The 19361-nt window shown below is 50.7% G+C and overlaps 1 protein-coding gene across 6 annotated transcripts in view; it reads left to right on the forward strand.

The window, feature by feature from the left end:
• Sh3pxd2a (SH3 and PX domains 2A) overlaps positions 1-19361 on the forward strand; it is a 207992-nt gene that overhangs the window by 92623 nt on the left and 96008 nt on the right. For all 6 annotated transcript variants that reach the window (XM_052184220.1, XM_052184210.1, XM_052184178.1 and 3 more), the window contains 2 exons: positions 2530-2606; positions 14224-14315. In XM_052184220.1, coding sequence (XP_052040180.1) covers positions 2530-2606; positions 14224-14315 — 169 coding nt within the window. The remainder of the gene's footprint in view (positions 1-2529; positions 2607-14223; positions 14316-19361) is intronic.

The raw sequence follows: 19361 nt of genomic DNA on the forward strand, positions 1-19361 counted from the left end.
TGATCTCATCAGTCCCGAGAGTGGTCTCTTTGTACCACACATCAGCTTAATGACAAAGGCCACTTTACACAGTAACCCCCACAGCCTGTGACATATGTGCCTGTGACATATGAGCAGTGGGGTAACAGGCAACAAAAAAGAGAGACCAAGAGGCAGGGACCAGGGGACATCCCCCCCACCCCCCATGAGGAATAGGGTTGCTAGTATCTTAATCACCATTTGGCTTCTTTGCAAGGGAATCCCATGATGGAGTTCTGATCTGCAGGTGGACAGACACTTGCGTCGAGAGTACTTAGGCGCTTGGGGCAGATGCTCAGGAGGGCATGGGGGCAGCACACCCGCCCGCCCGCCCACAAGTACTTACAGGGGCACATGCCGGATGACAGGCCGTGCTAGGAGGACCCTGGCAGCAGACTGAGGAGTGAGGTTCCACAGGCTGGAGGTTCTGGTGATCCTGTCTCCCCTATGCAGGGGTGGTGATAGTGAAGTCAGAGGCCACTGGGCCTCTTTCTGCAGGACCCAGGGTCTTCTACCTCCTCTGCTCTGCTTTACCGAACCCCCAGACACCACACGAAAGAACCCTTCTAGCCGGAAGTGGAAGCAGCCAAATGGATGCCCTAGGACATAGCTCCCGGTGACAGGAGGGGGTTGGTGTGTCATCACCCCAGCTACCCAAGTCTGGCCAGCTTCAGAGGGGAGGCCCTTGAGGAGGAGCACTGTGAATTACCTCCACAGTGACTCCACAGGATCAGACTCCAGAGAGAGCCACAGAGAGCCACTGGCTGGCACATTCTCTCAATGATAATTACCATGCTACCCTTTTTCATAAGTGACTTGCGGCCGGGCAATGGTGGCGCACGCCTTTAATCCTAGCACTTGGGAGCAGAGGTAGGTGGATTTCTGAGTTCGAGGCCAGTCTGGTCTACAGAGTGAGTTCTAGGACAGCCAGGGCTATACAGAGAAACCCTGTTTCAAAAAAAAAAATATGGACAACGTCATAAGTGACTTGCACTGAAATTCTTGTTCATAGGATGCTGTGGGGTGAAGAGTCTAGACTAAGACAGTTGTCTCAATTAGTCTTTTATTTGGACCCTGACAGAAGCACAACTGAAAATTCCAAGGATAGCCCCAGACTCGGAAAAGGCCACATCCAGTTACTGAGGTAGCAAAGGAATCCGCCCCTCACCAGTGGGCTCCTGACTGTCACTCCAGAGGAATTTATCGAGCTCATACCCAGGCCGGGCAGAGTAAATTCTTCATTTTCTTCTCAAGCAATAATAAAGTTGGCCACTGGGGGCGCCAGGTCTTCACTGAGCCAAGTTAGCACTGTGGGAAAGAAGGCTCTGGGGCTGAACCTCATGAACCATCACTTGGCCACTGGTTGGTTAGGCTGTGTCGTGTGCTTACCTGCTACCAGGGGATGTAGTTAGCCTTATTGGCACTACAAGGGTTAACATGGCGGAGGCCTTCTCCAAAGGACAGTGGGGCAGATAGGTGCTACAGCTCTGGGTGTGCACTGCTGGGTATGTCACCTTGGTATGCCACCTATGCAATAACACACAGGAGAATGAGGCAGGTGCCCTGGGAATGCGTAATGTGTTGCAGATATTCTAGAGAGAGGATGGTGGTCTCAAGTTACATAATCCTCAAGCAAGGCTTCTGAAGAAGGAATGGGCAGTGCCCCGGGCCGGACACTGATACCCACTGGACCCAGGAGTGCCAGTTTATAAGGCCTTGAACATCAGACTAGTGAGTTCAGAGTCTAAGTTTGACAGGTTGGACTGGGGATGTGGCTCAGTAATAGAGCATTTGCCTAGTATCTTGGGGTTTAGTCCCCAGCAGGGGGATTCTGGGATTGAATCAGCTACATTTAGTAGACTGGAAAAGAACCACGTATGGATGTACTCATGATTGAATGTGCCGATGCGCTGCTGTGTCTGATGACTAAACACACTGAACTCTTCATCGTGACTGAGCGACCAGGACTTCCTGTAAGCCTTGTCCATACCTGTTTGCGGAGTGTCCCAGCCTGAATGACTGCAGGCTTTGTGTTCAGAGAGGCCAGCAGATGTCTGACTGCAACAGCTATAGTCTATACCTGCTTGTGTCACTCTGGAAATAGCCACCCACCTAAGCTAGGAATGGGAATCACTTGCCTGGCTGGCAGGAAGGCATGCTGGTCCCTTAAGGAGGGGCTGGAAGACAAAACATAGCATATGGGATGGGCCTCTTGTCCTATTTACTTGTGAGGTAACCAGAAAGCCACACCCTAACATTGGGTATTGATCTTGCCACAGACCCAGACAAGGTGAGTTAACTAGGTTGTTCATAGAAGCCCAAGATGGCAGCCTCCAGGGAGAGGCCCTGGGCCCTCAACCTTGGACGCCTCCTGCCCCCCAGGAGAGGTGACAGCTTCTCTCTTGCTTTGTTGGCAGGGCCTGAGGTGGTGCCTGTGGGGACCGGTTGAAACAGGAGGCTCTCCCTGGCAGCTTTAGCCAGAATCCCTGCTCACTAGGCTTTCTCTTCCAGGCAAGATCCTCTTCCGGAGAAGCCACATCCGAGACGTGGCTGTGAAGAGACTGAAGCCCATCGACGAGTACTGCAGGGTAAGGCTGGGGCGGGGTCAGGGAGGAGGGGACTCTGGCCTCAGGCCTCTTCCACCTAGGAAGGAAGATGTCTATACATAACCTACCTGCGGCCTGGTGTTTCCTGGCTGAGGGTGGGCAGTGTGGAGTGACTGCCCCTTGGGACCAGTGACTCCTGGTGCTAGACCATTCTCTGGGGCAGAGGGCAGAGGGCAGAGGGCAGAGGGCAGAGGGCAGAGGGTTCACAGCTAAGGCTCCACCCCCCTCAGAATGTATCCATGTTTGTAAAGTGCTGGGTTAGACTCTTCTGCCGGCCAGGGAGCCGTGTGTGGAATCGACCCTAAGGGTGGTATTTGCTGGAGGTAGGCAGCTTATTTCTTTGATTTTCTTTTGAGTGTGGCTTGAATCAGTTCTAAGCACAGTGGCATCTGGAACACACATTTGTTTACTCACATAAGTTTTAATGGATGCCAATGAACTCTCTGGTTGGTGTTCTCTCTCTCTCTCTCTCTCTCTCTCTCTCTCTCTCTCTCTGTGTGTGTGTGTGTGTGTGTGTGTGTGTGTGTGTGGTGTAGTGGTGTATGTTTTGTATATATACAACACCAAAATAGCCAATGTCACCGAGCAGACAGGAACAGCAGTATGTTATGAAGCAGAGCTGTGTTTTGCTTTCTGCTGTGTTTTTGTTTGGTTCAGTTTGGGGGGCATGGTGCTAATTCTGAACCCAAGGCTTTAATATCCTGTCTTTCATACTGATTATAGTCTTAGGACCTCCCAGAAGATACTCATTAGTGTTGCTGGTATACGGACATCCAGACTGTTTGGGTTCAAAGCCCTGTCTAGCTTTATGAACTTACCTCACCTTTTCAGCCTAGTTCCAGTGCTCATAGAAAGAGGGTGTGGTCCTTCCACCGCGGGGGCGGAGTGAATTGGTGCTGTGTGGCTCAGAGGAAGCACTCAGAGGCTACCTTTTGTTATTATTACAGATCACAGACATTCGTATTAGATAAATGAGTAAAACATTTAAAGGTATTTGAGGGGGCGCTAGAAGGTGGCTCGGCAGTTAGGAGCACCTGCTGCCCCTGCAGAGGACCCAGGTTTAATTCCCGGCACCCACATAGCAGCTCACAACCTTCTGTATGTCCAGTTCCAGAAATCCAACACCCTCTTCTGGCCTCCACAGACACTGCATGCATGTAGTTCACAGACATACAGGCAGGCAAAATGCCCAAATATAAAAATAAATGTCATTTTTCAAAAAACAGGATTTGGAGCCTAGAGAGATGTCTCTCTCAGTGGTTAAGAACGATGACTGCTCTTCCTAGAGGTCCTGAGTTCAATTCCCAGCAACCACATGGTAGCTCACAACCATCTGTAATGGGATTTGGTGCCCTCTTCTGGTGTGTCTGAAGACAGCTACAGTGCACCCATAAATACAATAAACAAATCTTTTAAAAAAAAAAAAAAAAGAAAGAAAAGAAAAGAAAAAAGAAAGAAAAAAACAGGATTAAAATCAAGTAAAGAAGTCAGGTGTCTCAGTGGGTAGAGCACTTGCCTAGTAGGTTCGTTATCTGGAGTGTTATATCTAAAAAATAAAATTTAAAGTATAAGCTAGGCAGTGGTGGCGCACGCCTGTATTCCCAGCACTCTGGGAGGCAGAGGCAGGCAGATTTCTGAGTTCAAGGCCAGCCTGGTCTACAGAGTGAGTTCCAGGACAGCCAGGGATACACAGAGAAACCCTGTCTCGAAAAAACCAAATCAAAAAAAAAAATTAAAGTATAAAAATAACTAATAAGAATAAACAAAAAAAGCATTGAATAATTTACTGTTATTCATCATACCACTGGTATTACTAAAAGCAGAATAGTTAAGTTGGGCATAGTGGTATGTGATCGTCAGTCCTGTAGGCAGGAGGGGGATGATAAGTCTCAGACCAGTCAATACATAACAAGATCATGTCTCAGAAAACCAAACGGTTAAAGAAACAGTATGATGGTAGAATATGTTTAAAGCCCTAGGTCTGATCCCCACAACCTCTGAAAAGTAAAACAGACAAACAACCCTCTAGCTCATCCATGCCAACTGTGGATTGTGACCCAAGAATTCCAGGGAAGGGACTGGCGAGTAGAGGCACAGGCCAGCAAGCCCGATAACTTCAGTTCCACACTCCTGTGGCAGAAGCAGAGGACCAACTTCTGCATGTGGTCCTCTGACCTCCGCACGTGTGTCATGGTGCATAAGCCCGCAGGAGGGAGGGAAGGAAGAGACAGAAATGTTAAACTATTTTAAATTTCTTTTCATTCTGTCTGTATGAGCATCTCGCCTGAATATATGTCTGTGCACTGTGTGCATGCAGTGCCTGTGGAGGCCAGAGAGGGCGCTGGGTCCTCCTGGACAGATGGTTGTGAGCTGCCATGTGGGTGCTGGGAACTGAACCTGGGCCATCTCTCCCGTCAAGAGGGACGTGGGGGATGGCTCAGTGGGTAGCGGTGTTTGCTATGAAAGCGTGAGAGGACTTAAGTCCTTAGCATTTGTGTACAAAGCCAAATGTGGCCTTATGCATCTGTAACCACACACACACACACACACACTGGGTGAACAGACACAGGAAGATCCATGGGGCTGGACAGCCAGCCTAACTGGGGTGGGGATGGGGAAAAACGGTGAGTTCCAGATTCAGTGAGAAACTGAGTCAAAGGAGGAAGGCGAGGAATGCTAGAACAGGTCACACGCTCGACACCCTTCCCGTCACCTCTGTACATGTGAGACACAGTCCCGTCCCCCACTCCCAACCCTCTGATGCTGAGCCTGGCAACACCTATAGTGCCAGCACTCAGGAGACTGAGGCAGGAAGCTGGAAGAGGCCATCCTGGGCTGACTCCAAGAATCCGAGGGAGGGAAGAACAACATGTTTTATCTAAAGCATGTTAGAGAAGAACTGTGGCTCTGGTCCAACAGCCTCACTAGCTGTGTGACCCCGGACAAATGGGAATGAAAACCATGATCCCACAGGGGTTGCATTTAAGTTGCCCAGGAATGAACATCACTGTTAGTGACTTCAGAAATGCAGTCTCTATACTGAGCTCTTCCTGGTAAGGTCTCTTTCTGTGGTGGTTTGAATGGGAATACCCCTACACCCTGTAGGCATACTTATTTGTCCCCAGTTGGTGGAACTGTTTGGGAAGGATTAGTAGGCGTGACCTTGTTGGAGGTGTGTCATTTGGGATAGGCTTTGAGGTTTTGAAAAGCCCACAAGGTTTTCAGTTAGCGTTCCCTCCCTCCCTCCCTCTTTCCCTCCCTCCGTCCCTCCCCACCACCTCTGCCTCCTGGTTGTTTTCTCAGGACGAGGGCCCTCAGGCACTGCTCCACACCACGCCTGCCTGCCACCATGCTCCCAGCCATAATGACTGTGGACTGTCCTTTGGAACCGTGAACCCCAAATTAATGCTTTCTTTTATAAGTTGCCTTGGTCATAATTTCTTGTCCCAGCGATTTAAAAGTAACCAAGACATTTTCTGTTCAAACATTTTATTACTCTAATATTTTATAATGAGTCATGCTTTGGCACCACAGATGTTTAAGTCAGGCCTGGCACAGTGACACATGACCCAAGCACTTAGGAGGTGCAGGCAGGAGGATCAGGAGTTTAATGTCACCCTCAACTACATACTGAGCTATATAAACAGAGACTTTTTTTTTTTTTTTACTATTTATATAGTAAACAATCAATCCTACAAATTTCAAAATGAGAACAGAATCCTTAACTGACATTCCTTAGCCTCCAGGCAGATAAGTGTTCCCTTCTACTCCCCAGGAAACCCAGGTTTGAATTTTGTCCAGATTGGCCTGGATCACATGTTCTGCATCATTGTAAACAGTGAATGAATGGCCCTGAACTATATATATCTCCTCTCTTCTTCAGATCAATATCTTTTTTTTTTCCCGCTTTAAAGGACATTCACCCTTTCTAAGCTGATGGCTGTAGCCAAGCTTTTTATTGCTTTAAGAAGCTAAATAAATGAGCAAAGTTAATGGAGGTGGGGTGGAGGCAGAGGAAACCTTCCAGCTGTAATTTATGGCCCAGATCAGCCTGCGGAGCCCGAGCCACAGAGCCCGAGGTGTCCATAGCCGATTGTGGGTCAGCAGAGGAGGAAGCCCACAGCAGCTTACCTCCCCCAAAGGGAATCAGGCTTTGATCAGGAGAGCTATCATAATGAGGTCTGTACGAGGGGGGCCTCCCAACCTGATTAGCCTGGATGAGAGCAGCCCAGAGTGGGGCTGGTAGCGAGATCTGGAGTTCACCATCTAAATGTCATTTCTCAAGCAGAACTTCATGAATGTGTCAGAGTGTCTTAGTCAGGGTTTCTATTCCTGCACAAACATCAGGACCAAGAAGCAAGTTGGGGAGGAAAGGGTTTATTCAGCTTACACTTCCACGCTGCTATTCATCACCAAAGGAAGTCAGGACTGGAACTCAAGCAGGGCAGGAAGCAGGAGCTGACACAGAGGCCATGGAGGGATGTTTCTTACAGGCTTGCTTCCCCTGGCTTGCTCAGCTTGCTTTCTTATAGAACCCAAGACTGCCAGCCCAGGGATGGCACCACCCACAAGGGGCCCTCCCTCCTTGATCACTAATTGAGAAAATGTCCCACAGCTGGATCTCAAGGAGGCACTTCCCCAACTGAAGCTCCTTTCTCTGTGATAACTCCAGCCTGTGTTGACACAAAGCCAGCCAGTACACAGAGCAAGGTCATATGGGCTGGCCTTTAATCCTGCCAAGTTAGAAAAGTATGGCATGCCAGGCCTGGTGACATGGACTTTAATCCTAGTGAGCACTCAGGAGGAGATTCATGGGGATCTCTAAATTCAAGTCTAACCTGGTCTGCCTAGTGAATTCCGGGATAGCCAGGGCTACACAGAGAAACCCCGGCTCAAAAAAAGCAAAGCAAAGCAGAATAAACAAAAATCCACAAACAAAACAACAAAAGAGAAAGAAAGAGAGAGAGAGAGAGAGAGAGAGAGAGAGAGAGAAGGGAGGGAGGGAGGGAGGGAGGGAGGGAAGGGGAGGGGAGGGAGGGAAAGCAAGCTAGCCGAGTTCTGACCTCAGGCAGTTGCCTAAGAACCCCACCTGGACCCCTCCCAAGGTCAATGAGATATGCTCATGGAGGTTGGTGCTCCCTGCCACCCAGGGGTGCTTTCCATAGCTCTGCTGTCAAATGATACGATCTATGGCCCCTCAGTTACCTCCCGGCCAGTGACATGTACATTTTGTCCCGCGGCCTTGCCGGATCCTGTCCTTTGTTTGCTTGCTGTGACTCAGGGTCTCACTATGTAGCCCATGTCAGCCTCAAAGTCACAAGCAACCTCCCGTCTCAGTGTTGTGTGACACTCTCCTTTGGGAGATGTGAACAAAAGTCTACTCACCCGGACAGGGAATGGATGACAGAAAGGTGTGGATATCACCAAAGTCCAAGTGGGTCAACCAATTAGTTTTAGTGGGGCTACTCTTAAGAATATGGGTGAGGGATTACTTACAGGAGCAGAGCTGACTTAAGAGAGCCACATCAAAGCCAGGCAGTGGTGGGGCACGCCTTTAATCCTAGCACAAGGCAGGCCGATTTCTGAGTTCGAGGCCAGTCTGGTCTACAGAGTGATTCTAGGACAACCAGGGCTACACAGAGAAACCCTACCTTGAAAAACACAGCCTGCAGGAAGCTAGTTGAAGAATGACTTTTCCAGATGATTCAGCTGATCTGAGCTTCTTCCGCTGGGCCTTGCATCTTCCAGGCAGCTCTGTGGTCTGAGAATCTCTGAGCAGTCTTTACAACTTTTATATGCATGGGGGAGGGCAGGCCTAGTGGATCTGATCAGTTTCAGGGACTTCCTGAAGCCTTTACTTCCTGTGCTTAAAGCTCTGCCCAGGGTGGAATGATTCACCTCCACTTAGAACATCTTGTTACTTCATCTCATTTCTAATAACTGGGTCTTAACTAGCTCTCCTCTGAGGTGGAAAGTTTTAATTTAAGAAGATTCTGCTACATTATACTCAGGCTTCTGACCCGGGATGACAGATCTGATCTACCATTTTGATCTCTCTGGCATTTCCCAGAGCTGAAGGGATCTCTCCCTCTCCCTCTCCCTCTCCCTCTCCCTCTCCCTCCTCCTCCCTCTTCTTCTCCTTCTCCCTCCCTCCTCCTCCCTCTCCCTCTCCCTCCTCCTCCCTCTTCTTCTCCCTCTCCCTCCCTCCTCCTTCCTCTCCCTCCCTCCTCCTACCTCTCCCTCTCCCTCCCTCCTCCTCCCTCTCTCTCCCTTCCACCTTCCGTGCTTCCCCTCACCTTGCTCAGTATGACTCATCCGCCCTGGCACTGGGTGCTAAGAAAACAGTCTAGGAGAGAGACAAGAACAAGAACCTCTGAGACAGATTAGGACAGAAAAGGTGAATACTGGAAGGCCAGTCAGACCACAGCAGCATTAGGCCCAGCCTAGGTACCCCATACCCCCAGCCTTTCTTCATTCTCAGGGGCCTCACCAATCAGCCACTGAAGGAAAGGCAAGGCTGGAACAGCAGGAGTCACTCAGCAGATACCCTGAAGGGACTAGTGTCTGAGCCACACAAAGACTGGACCGTCCCTTTCCCTCCCGCTCTGCACGCCCCAACTCCGTCCCTCCTGCCTGGACACAAGGGTGTGAAGGGAGACTCATCTAGCCTTGGCCAGTGCCTGAGATCACCCTACGGTGTCACCTGGGTCATACCCTATGGAAAGACTAGAGCCATAGGTCTGACGTATCTCACTGGTGACTGTGTTCTGGCCCTAGAGCTTGAAGGTCCTTCAGGACCCCTCTGATGCCAGTGCAGAATGCTGGAAGCAGGAAGCCTGGATCTAAGTATAGGCTCTGGACACAGAAGGATGCTACTGACTGGCTAGGAGTCTGTTTAGTTAGGGATTTAATGCTGTGAGCAGACACCATGACCAAGGCAACTCTCATAAGGAAAACACTTAACTGGGTCTGGCTTATGGGCCAGAGGTTCAGTCCATTATCATCCAGGCAGGAGCATGGCAGCGTCCAGGCAGATGTGGGCCTGGAGGAGCCGAGAGTTCCACCTCTCGTTCCAAAGGCAGCTAGAAGACTGATTTCCAGGCAGCTCGGATGAGGATCTTAAAGCCCACACCCACAATGACACACCTACTCCAACAGGGCTACCCCTCCAAATAGTGCCACTCCCTGCAAGCATATACAGACCATCACAGAGGCCTTAACTACGTGTGCCCTGTTCTCAGACTCACCTCTCTGGGCTTTAGTTTCTTCTATGAAATTAGGACCATGGTCACAACCTCTCTGTCTGACTTGACAGAAAGCACATGAGCCAGACTCCTTGAACATTCTTTTTGCTAGCAAACTGACCTCAGCAACATTCCTGCCCAACCTCTCAGGTCTCAGGGACTTGGCTGTGCTAAGGAGCATGGCAATGGTCCAGGCCAGAAAAGCAGGACCTTCAAGGTGCCATCTCATGTGTGCCCATGGAAGCCATTTTCTTTCTTTCTTTGTTTCTTTCTTTGTTTCTTTGTTTCTTTGTTTCTTTCTTTGTTTCTTTCTTTCTTTCTTTCTTTCTTTCTTTCTTTCTTTCTTTCTTTCTTTTCTTTTCTTTCTTTCTTTTTTAAGATTTATTTATTATATATAAATACACTGTAGCTGTCTTCAGACACACCAGAAGAGGGCATCAGATCCTATTACAGATGGTTGTGAGTCACCATGTGGTTGCTGGGATTTGAACTCAGGACCTCTGGAAGAGCACTCAGTGCTCTTAACTGCTGAGCCATCTCTCCAGCCCCATGGAAGCCATTTTCAATTGGGATTCTAGAACTAGACTATTTTTGTTTTTTGTTTTGTTTTGTTTTTTCGAGACAGGGTTTCTCTGTGTAGCCCTGGCTGTCCTGGAACTCACTCTGTAGACCAGGCTGGCCTCGAACTCAGAAATCCACCTGCCTCTGCCTCCTAAGTGCTGGGATTACAGGTGTGTGCCACCACCTCGGCTAGGCTTTTTTTTTTTTTTAAATCCTGTAAGAATTGATAACCAGAGAGATGGTGCCCAGGGTCACACAACATATACATGGCTGCTGTGGTGCTGGGAGCTGGGTCAGCTGACACATCTGGAGTTCTTGCTAGCGTGTCATTGCTTTGCCCTAAGGGATGACAGTGATGTAGCCCCTAAGATGTTTGCTCAGTCCCACCCTAGCGACTCCACTGGACTCCTCAGATTTGCCACTTAATGGCTGACAGTGACGCTGTCAAATCCAGTGTGTTGAGCTCAGAGAGGGCAGGGAAGGCACTCATCCTCTCACAGTCTGTGAGGAGCAGAGGCAGGACTCACACCCAGGCCTGGGCGGCTTTACGTCCTACAGGACATGCGCCGTGAATGTCCATCGGCAGAACCCTAGGCCTGAGCTGGGACCCTGGCCCCCACCCTACCTTGCTCAGTGTGGCCCAGCTTGGGTTCCTGATCTCGAGTGCCAGCCCTGGTATGGCCCGGGGACAGGCCACTCAGCACCGGCCACTTTTGCCAAGTGGTTTTGGCCAGAACCGAATTGCTCCAGACTGGGAACTTCTGTCGTTGGCCAGCAGTCAGGACTTGCTGTTAAGTCAAGATGTTGCTGTCAATCCACCGAAAGACTTCTTTGTCTGTGGTCCGCTGGTCCTCTGCCCCAAGCACTCTCTCTCTCTCTCTCTCTCTTGGCACGAGGACTCCACTGTTCATAGGGGTGCAGGCATCTGGTAGGGTCCAGGGCCCTCTTGGCCGGCTGAAACTTGCCTTCCACTGCCTTGCCTTTCTGAGGTCATCAAGACAGCCCCGACCTGGTGACGGCTTCCCTTGGTCTACCTGCAACCCTTAAAGCCCATCCTGAGAACCTCTACCTGCTACCCCAAGGAGCCCTTTGGTCTATGCCTGGCTCCTCCCTCCTCCCTTCCTCCTCTGCTTCCCTCTCTGTCTCTCTTACTCATTTTTTCCCTTCCATCCTTCCTTGGGGAGAACACAGAATGTCCCTTGGGTGTAAGGTGAGATCCTGGTGGCCCTGAGGGTCAGATCCACCCACTGCACACATTTTGAGCACTTGGATTCTGCTGCTATCTTAGACAGAGCACCTTCCTCAAAACAGCTTCGATGTCCCCCGCTATAAACAGAGGCAATGTGTCACTTACTGTGCTCTCCAGAGGATGTGTCACGCCGCCTTCCAGCACCAAGCGCACCAAGCGTAGACGTGCTGAGAAGCCCTCTGGTTGTCAGGTTGTTGGTCCTTGGTATCAGGGACTAGGCCCTTTACAGTTCACGAATATTCATTTTCCTTCTTTGCTGCTTCCTGGTGTTGGGGGTGGAGGTAGGGTAGAGACCTTTGCAAAGCCCCAGCCTCTAGGAAAACAACGGAGTTAAAGGAAGAATTGCAAAATGCTCTCATATGCTGGAGTCTGGTCTTGCCCAATCTTGTCCCTTCTTGCCTGGGCATGGATTGGCGTGGAGAAGTGCCTTCTGGGTTGGCTGCTGGACTCTAGAGTTGGGTTGTCTGGCCAGCTCAGAAAATTAAATCACATTCCTCTTTGCTCCAGACTGTAACTCGGTTGTGGTCACCCAAGGGTCTCCTCCTTGTCACTGCCCTTGGGCAGTGGCCCCTGGATACGGGGCCCTATTGTTTCCTCTCTTTTCATCCATCTGTTCATTCATTCAAATATTAACTGAGTTTCTGCTCTGCGTCACTATCACCAGAACAGACTAAAGGCCCTGTCTGCACAAGGCCAACAGTCTTCCAACAGTCTTCCCAGCCCCCATGGGTGGCCCAGGGCAGTGTTCCCCAGGAATCTCCATCCGTAATGTGGGGGAGGGGCTATCCTGAGGATTCTCAGGGGTCACTCAGAAAGGATCACTGGACTGTGGGTGGAGCCTCTGAAGTCGGTCCTGGTGTGGCGCTTAGGAGCACAGCACGCCAGCACGCCAGCATGTGACAAAGTGTTTCATGTTGGCCAGGGCCCACCTCATCAGGTGCTCTCTTACTGTGTGTATCCATGGGCTCCCCCAAACCCTGGGCTCCTCTCTTTCCTCCTGGCTCTAGCCCTTGGTTCCTTTGACCTTGTCCCTCTGCCCTACTTTAACTGTCCTGTCTGACCCAAGAGTGTCTCTTATTTCAGTATCTCTCCCATACTGATGGAGGGGCCCTGCCTTCCTCCCTACCTTTTAGATGGGGCCAAGCCTGGGCGTCTACGTGTCCCTGACTATAGAGCACTAGCTCTGATATACAGTACGGCAGGAGACTCACCGTCTCGGGACAGCAGGCCTCAGTCATCACAGGATCCCTCTCTCCTCACTGTTCAAGCACAGCCTTCCACTACTTTCCAGTCTACCACTACTTCCAGGTCACCACACTTGGGTGAGACCCTTCCTCAGTTTACCCTGTGTCCTCCCTGCATCTCATTTCCACTGCTTTAGGTCCTGCTTGACTCTGTCACAGCAGACTGTCATCCTCTGATGACCTTCTCAACTTGTCACTAGCCCTGCCTGCTGTCGGTGTCTAGGAAACACAACTCTGTGACACAGGTGTGGTTAGGGAAGAAGGTAAGGCTTGAAAGGTGACAGCTCTCCTGATAGGTTAAGGCTCTGCGCAGCTCTCCTGATAGGTTAAGGCTCTGCGCAGCTCTCCTGATAGGTTAAGGCTCTGCGCAGCTCTCCTGATAGGTTAAGGCTCTGCGCAGCTCTCCTGATAGGTTAAGGCTCTGCGCAGCTCTCCTGATAGGTTAAGGCTCTGTGCCTGCTCTGAAGCTCACTTTATTAGGTTAAGGGCTTCAGACTTATTCTCTGGGTAGGAGGAGATTCCTTCAGTGTTCCCAGGAATGACTGGCTCCCGGCGACGCACTTCCTCTAGCAAGACCATGTTTCCCAAGCCTCCTCAAATAATGTCACTGACTGGGGACCAATGTATTCAAATGCCAGACCCCATGGGGATGTTCTCATTCAAACCACCACCCATCGTTACAGAAATTATGGCTGGATGGTTGGCTGATTATTAGTCACCCGGCAGATTCGTTGACTGGTTAGGTTTGTTGTTATTTAATCTTTGTGCGTGAGTGTGGGTGTAATATATGTGCATGAGTGTGTGTGCGTGTGCGCGTGTGCATGCGTGTATATGTGTGTGTGTGCGTGTGTGTGTGTGTGTGTGTGTGTGTGCGTGTGTGTGTGTGTTGTAGCTCATGCTTGATGTCACATGTGTGGAGATCAGGATAATTTCAGGTGTCAATCCTCGTCTTGGACCTTGTTTGAAACAAGGTGTTACACACATCATGCTGGCTGCTCCATAAGCTTCCGGGGCTCTCTGGTCTCTGCCTGCCACTGGACATAGGCGTGCCCTGGACATAGGCGTGCTGGGACCGAAGAAACGAACTAGGACATCAGCTGCCTGAGGATCCAAACTTTTTATTATGGACGAATGGGTTGATATATTGATTATTTTATTTTTATTTCAGTTCCCTGCCGTCGGGCTGGTTGACTATGTTCCCCATGGCATAGTGCCTGAAGGTCACCACTCCCCACCCCTGCACCCCCACCGACGCCATCTGGGTCCTCATGCCCAATGACCTCTCTCCGTGTCTTTCACAGGCGCTTGTGCGGCTGCCTCCCCACATTTCACAGTGTGATGAAGTCTTTCGGTTCTTTGAGGCACGGCCTGAGGATGTCAACCCCCCAAAAGAGTGAGTAGTGGCTGGTGTGATTGGGAGTCAAATCGGAGGCCCGTGGGGAGGGACAGCAATGTTACCCAGCTAAGGGTGAATCCAGGAGACAGATTACCTTCCCAGACAATCTGCAGAGGATTGCTATAGTAATCTTTCTATAAAGGTCTAAAGTCTACCTATCATCAGCAGGCATATAAACCTTAATTTCTATAACTTTTAAAGTCAGGGAATGGTCAGTGTGCCTCACAATTTTGCTGCAGTGAGCATTTTTGTATACAATGACCACTGCAAAAGATATACATACATGCATGATTAAGTTATTTTAAATAAGTGAAAGCCTGCTGCGTTGGCTCACGCCTTTAATCCCAGCACTCTGGAGGAAGGGACAGGCAGATCTCTGTGAGTTCAAGGTTAGCCAGGCCTCAAGCTGAAGACCCTATCTCAAAAGTGGGCGGATCCTCACTGCTTATGATTGGCAGAGAAGCAGGCTACAATAACATCCCCAGGTTTCAGATAAGCCTTTTAAACTCTGCACCTCTTCTGGCTGCCTCCCTTCTGGGAACTGGGCGATACTGGTTCTTCTGTCTTCTCCGTCCTCCCAACCCTGCTCCGGCTTCTTCCTCACTCTCTAGGGTAAACCATGGCTCTGGTCCCCGCCTGGTATTGCTTGTTCCCAGCGGAGATGGCCTTTCCTTCTCCTCCCATAATGGTGGGGAGAACACCCCTCATTCTGGGCTGTGGAACGCCATGATCGGGTGCTACGGGAAAGATGATGATGCTGGTGGTTGGAAGCAATGAACACGCCTGTATTCCAGCCCCGGCTCCTTGCCTGTCGGCTAAGTGAAGGGGCCCCATGTCACATGTGGTCCCGTGAGCTGACATGTACAATAGACTAAGCCTCGTGCCCACCTCCAGAAGCGCCCTCCCAAGAGTGGTAGTACCCACACCACAGTCCAGGTAATGAGGGAGGACTGGTCTAGTGACACTCTGAAGTCATTCGTTGTTACCCAAGGCTCTTTGACCGTATGTGCAACTTCTAGAGCTCTGTTTTCCGGGCCCTAGCACAAGCTGAGGTTGGACACGTGGTGGTGGGCACGAAGGCCCTCTGAGGTAACCCAGTCAGTGCCACTGACACGCAGGGAACACTCACACTATTGTCTGCCAAAGCCTGGGGACAGAACAGGCTGTGACTGAAGGCAGAGCACAGCCCGGCAGGGTGAAAGCATTTGGCCTTTTATGTCACCATGGAGACACGAGCTATCTGCCTCTTTTTTGAGGCAGCTCTGGATGACCTGTGGCTCAAGAAGTGGGCAGGCTGTGGAAGAGAGGACTCTCTCTCTGCACTGACTCTGGGCCCCGCCTCCCTCCCCAAGAAGAGACTTGTGTCCCTCCTAGTCTGTTCACTGTGAAAGAGCCCAGGCCTCTCTGTGACCCTGGCTGACTGCCTGATGATATATTAGCCAAGTGCCTGCCCCTCCCTCCGAGGGCTGAGCGCTGCTTACCTTCCTAGGCCAGTGTTCAATGCCGCTGCTCCCCATCCTGAAACATAAATACGGATCAAGTAGCAGAATATTTTGACGTGTGGCAACTCTGTGGAGAGTTATCAAATTATCAAAGCCCGTGCATTGCACTGGAATTTGGCAGACAACCTGGCCTCCCTCAAGCAAGCTGCCGCAGGAGCTCTTTGGTTTCCCGGGGCTGGGGCGTCATGGCAATATTATCCGGAAGACAAGGTCTGGAAGCCCAGTCTTGGGGAGGTGGGCAGTCACTCTAGGCTTTGATCCCCTCACGGGGCCACTGTGGTGCCCAGCTGTTGCTCTTTAAGACCAGTGGCCTAGCATAGAAAGGAACTCTTCTAGACCTCTTTGATAGGCTTGGCGCGGAGCAGGCATGGTACTGCGTCCTTCTGCAGACATCCCTGAAGGTTGCTCTGGGGCCCCATCATTCCCGCTCTGACTGTACGTACACGCTGACTGGCCCACGCACACTTCTGAGCAGTGGAGAACAGGATGCTCTTTTAAAGTCCGACTTAAATCACAGCTTCAGGCAGATTTGTAGATCAGTTACTTTGTATCGCTCAGATCAGTTACTTTGTATCCGCTCTCCCTCAGCAAATCCAGCAGGCAGTCTTTTCCTTCAGCTATCGCCTCACCTGGTCTGAGTCTAGCCTTCTCTTTGCCTGCCCCAGGGCCTGCCCATCGCCACGATGGATCCTTGGCCTCCTGTTTGGTCTCTCAAGTATTCTCAGCTCCCTGAGATTAGATCATGTCACTCCCAGGTTAATCTTCCTGTCATTTCGAGTACAAGTTGCCACTGCCCTCTGATAACTCGTGGTCTTCCTCCTCTTTCCATTCTGGAAAGTCAAACCTGCCGGCCATGCCCTCAGGGCCTTTTTTTAGTCAGGGTTTTACTGCAGTGAACAGCACTGTGACCAAGGCAACTCTTATAAAGGACAACACTTAGTTGGGGCTGGCTTACAGGCTCAGAGGTTCAGTCCAGTATCACCAAGGCAGGAGCATGGCAGCAACCAGGCAGATGTGGGTCTGGAGGAGCTGAGAGAGTTCCACCTCTTGTTCTGAAGGCAGCTAGAAGACTGGCTTCCGAGCAGCTAAGATGAGGGTCTTAAAACCTACGCCCACAGTGACACACTTCCCCCAACAAGGCCACGCCTCCAAATAGTGCCACTCCCTAGGCCAAGCATATTTAAACCCCACAGGGCCTTTATACTGCCACCTCTGGGCATGGGACACACAGCTCCCAAGAGAGTTCCTTACACCTCCTTCCTTCCTTCCTTCCTTCCTTCCTTCCTTCCTTCCTTCCTTCCCCGAATCTCCCAGCACCCCCACTGCCTCCTGTTTCTTTATAGACCTTACCACGAGGTCAGTTGCATCCTATTTTCTGACTCTTGTTAGGAGAGTGCGAGTGGCCCCAGACTCATACATCTGTATCAGAAACTGTATCACAGTTTCTGTGGGCCTTAGGCCAGCAAAAGGACCCAGCAGGCAAACATGAGACTACTTCCTGCTTCATAGACAGCCATCTAAACTCTCTGGGCTTTCTTCCTCTGTCTCTCGGTTTTATTAGTCTACTTATTTTTATTTTTATTTTATGTGCACTGGTAGTTTTGCCTACATATATGTTCATGTAGGAATGTCAGATTCCTGGAAACTGGAATTAGAGACAGTTGTGAAGCCACCATGTGGGTGCTGGGAATTGAACCCAGGTCTTCTGGAAGAACAACCAGTGCTTTTAACCTCTGAGCTGCCTCTCCAGCCCCCCCCCCCCTAATTTGGGCTCTCTGGGAAGATATGGGTCCCATCCCTGTAGGTTCCCTCTCATGCCCTAATCACCTCCTAAGGCCTCAGCACCTAATGCTGTTATATTGAATTTAACTGACATTTCTAACTGGAGCTGTATTCTTGGAATGCTAGCATTTAAAAAGGTATGAGTATGTGTACATGCACATGTGTGAGTGTGAGTGTGTGTGTGTGTATGTGTGTGTGTGTACATCCTGATAAGAGAGGAGAGCAGAAATTGAAGACTGCCTCACTGGCCTCTCCCTGTGTACCCCACACGTTATGTTGTCATTTATATCTCTGGCCACTTGAGGAAGATGAATCTTTCATCCTAGTTAACAAATGGTGAATCCAAAGTTGCAGACCACACAGCCAAGATGCAGGGAGGCAGATCTTAAAACTCATGCATCTGTCCACCTTAGAGGCCTGAGAGCAGGCCTCCATCAGACCTTTCCTCCCAGGCCAGGCCCTTTGCCACAAGAGGTTAGTGAGCAAGGAAGTCTCGTGATGGGGTGTCTTAGTCTGTCTTCGTGGACTCCGGGGGAGCCACGCGGGACGTGGGGTGAGGAGAGAGGGCCTTCAGATCAAGAGCCATCCTTGGCACTAGGCACGTAGCTCCCTGCTCGCCAAGCTTACATGAAGCCACAGGTTTGATTCTCCTCACACTGCTATAGTGTGTGAGTTCAAGGATAGCCTGGGCTACAGAGGCCTTGTCTCCAGAAGAGAGAGAAAAACTGTGGATCAGCAAGGTGTCTCAGTGTGTAAAGGTGCTTGCCCTCCAACCTGGTGACCGGAGTTCAGTGTGAGGATCCGCATGGTGAAAAGAGAGAACTGATTCTCACATGTTGTCCTCTAAGCTCCACACATGTGCCGTGGAATGTCGCCTGCTCACACACCCACACACAAATAGATAAATAAGATTTTAAAATGTTTAAATTTAAAGCCTACACTTAAAATTAGAGGGGATTCAGTTCAGACATACAGGGGGTGCTGGGTCAGTTCTGACGGCCCAGGTAAAGCTGGACAAGTGTGAGGGCATTGCCTGGGGCCCCATCCCAACACCCCAAAACATGGCCCACTGTCCAGTCTAGTCCTGGAGGACCATTCGCCCTGACTCAGCACTCCTTACTCCCTTGGTTTCTGCAAGGACCCCTCAGGCAGTGAGCTCTGGCCTCTGTTTCCTCCTCTCTGTCCAGCCTGCCCTGATGAAATTCTTGAAATTTCATGGGGACAGGCAGAGTCCTGCTAAACTAGTTTTTGTTCTTCAGCCTCGGGGCCACAGAGCTCTCTGTTGAGGCCCAGAACAATGTCCCAATGTTCAGAGAGACTCCAAGTGGGTGGCGGTAGGGCCTGGGCAGATCAGAACCAAACTGCCCCAGTCTGCCTCGAGGGCCAGCTCCTTTCTGACTCGGGGCCTAAAGTGTTGCTGGAAAGTCCCTCCCCTAAGCCAAGTCTGCCCTCCCTCGGGCAGCCCTGCTCCAGTGCCAACCCCGGCACCCTTGCCGTGTACCCTGGCATTCCTGTGGTGGCTCTGCTCTTGCCACACAGGAGCAGGCAGGCAGGGACGCTATCCTTGACTGCAGTCCATCAGAGCACTGGATGTGGCGACAGGGACAGGCTGGCTCAGGGGTAAGATGGTATACCTAGGAAACAGGAATAAGGCTTTCCTGGGAAGGAGGTACAGAGCAGGTATTGTGGGGAAGGATGAAGTCGGACTCAGAGACTCACTGAAGATGGGTCCAGGCCCCTCCCACTTCCTGAAGTCCAA

The sequence above is a fragment of the Apodemus sylvaticus genome, chromosome 1, assembly GCF_947179515.1.
Source record: "Apodemus sylvaticus chromosome 1, mApoSyl1.1, whole genome shotgun sequence".
In the NCBI taxonomy this organism is placed as follows: domain Eukaryota; kingdom Metazoa; phylum Chordata; class Mammalia; order Rodentia; family Muridae; genus Apodemus; species Apodemus sylvaticus.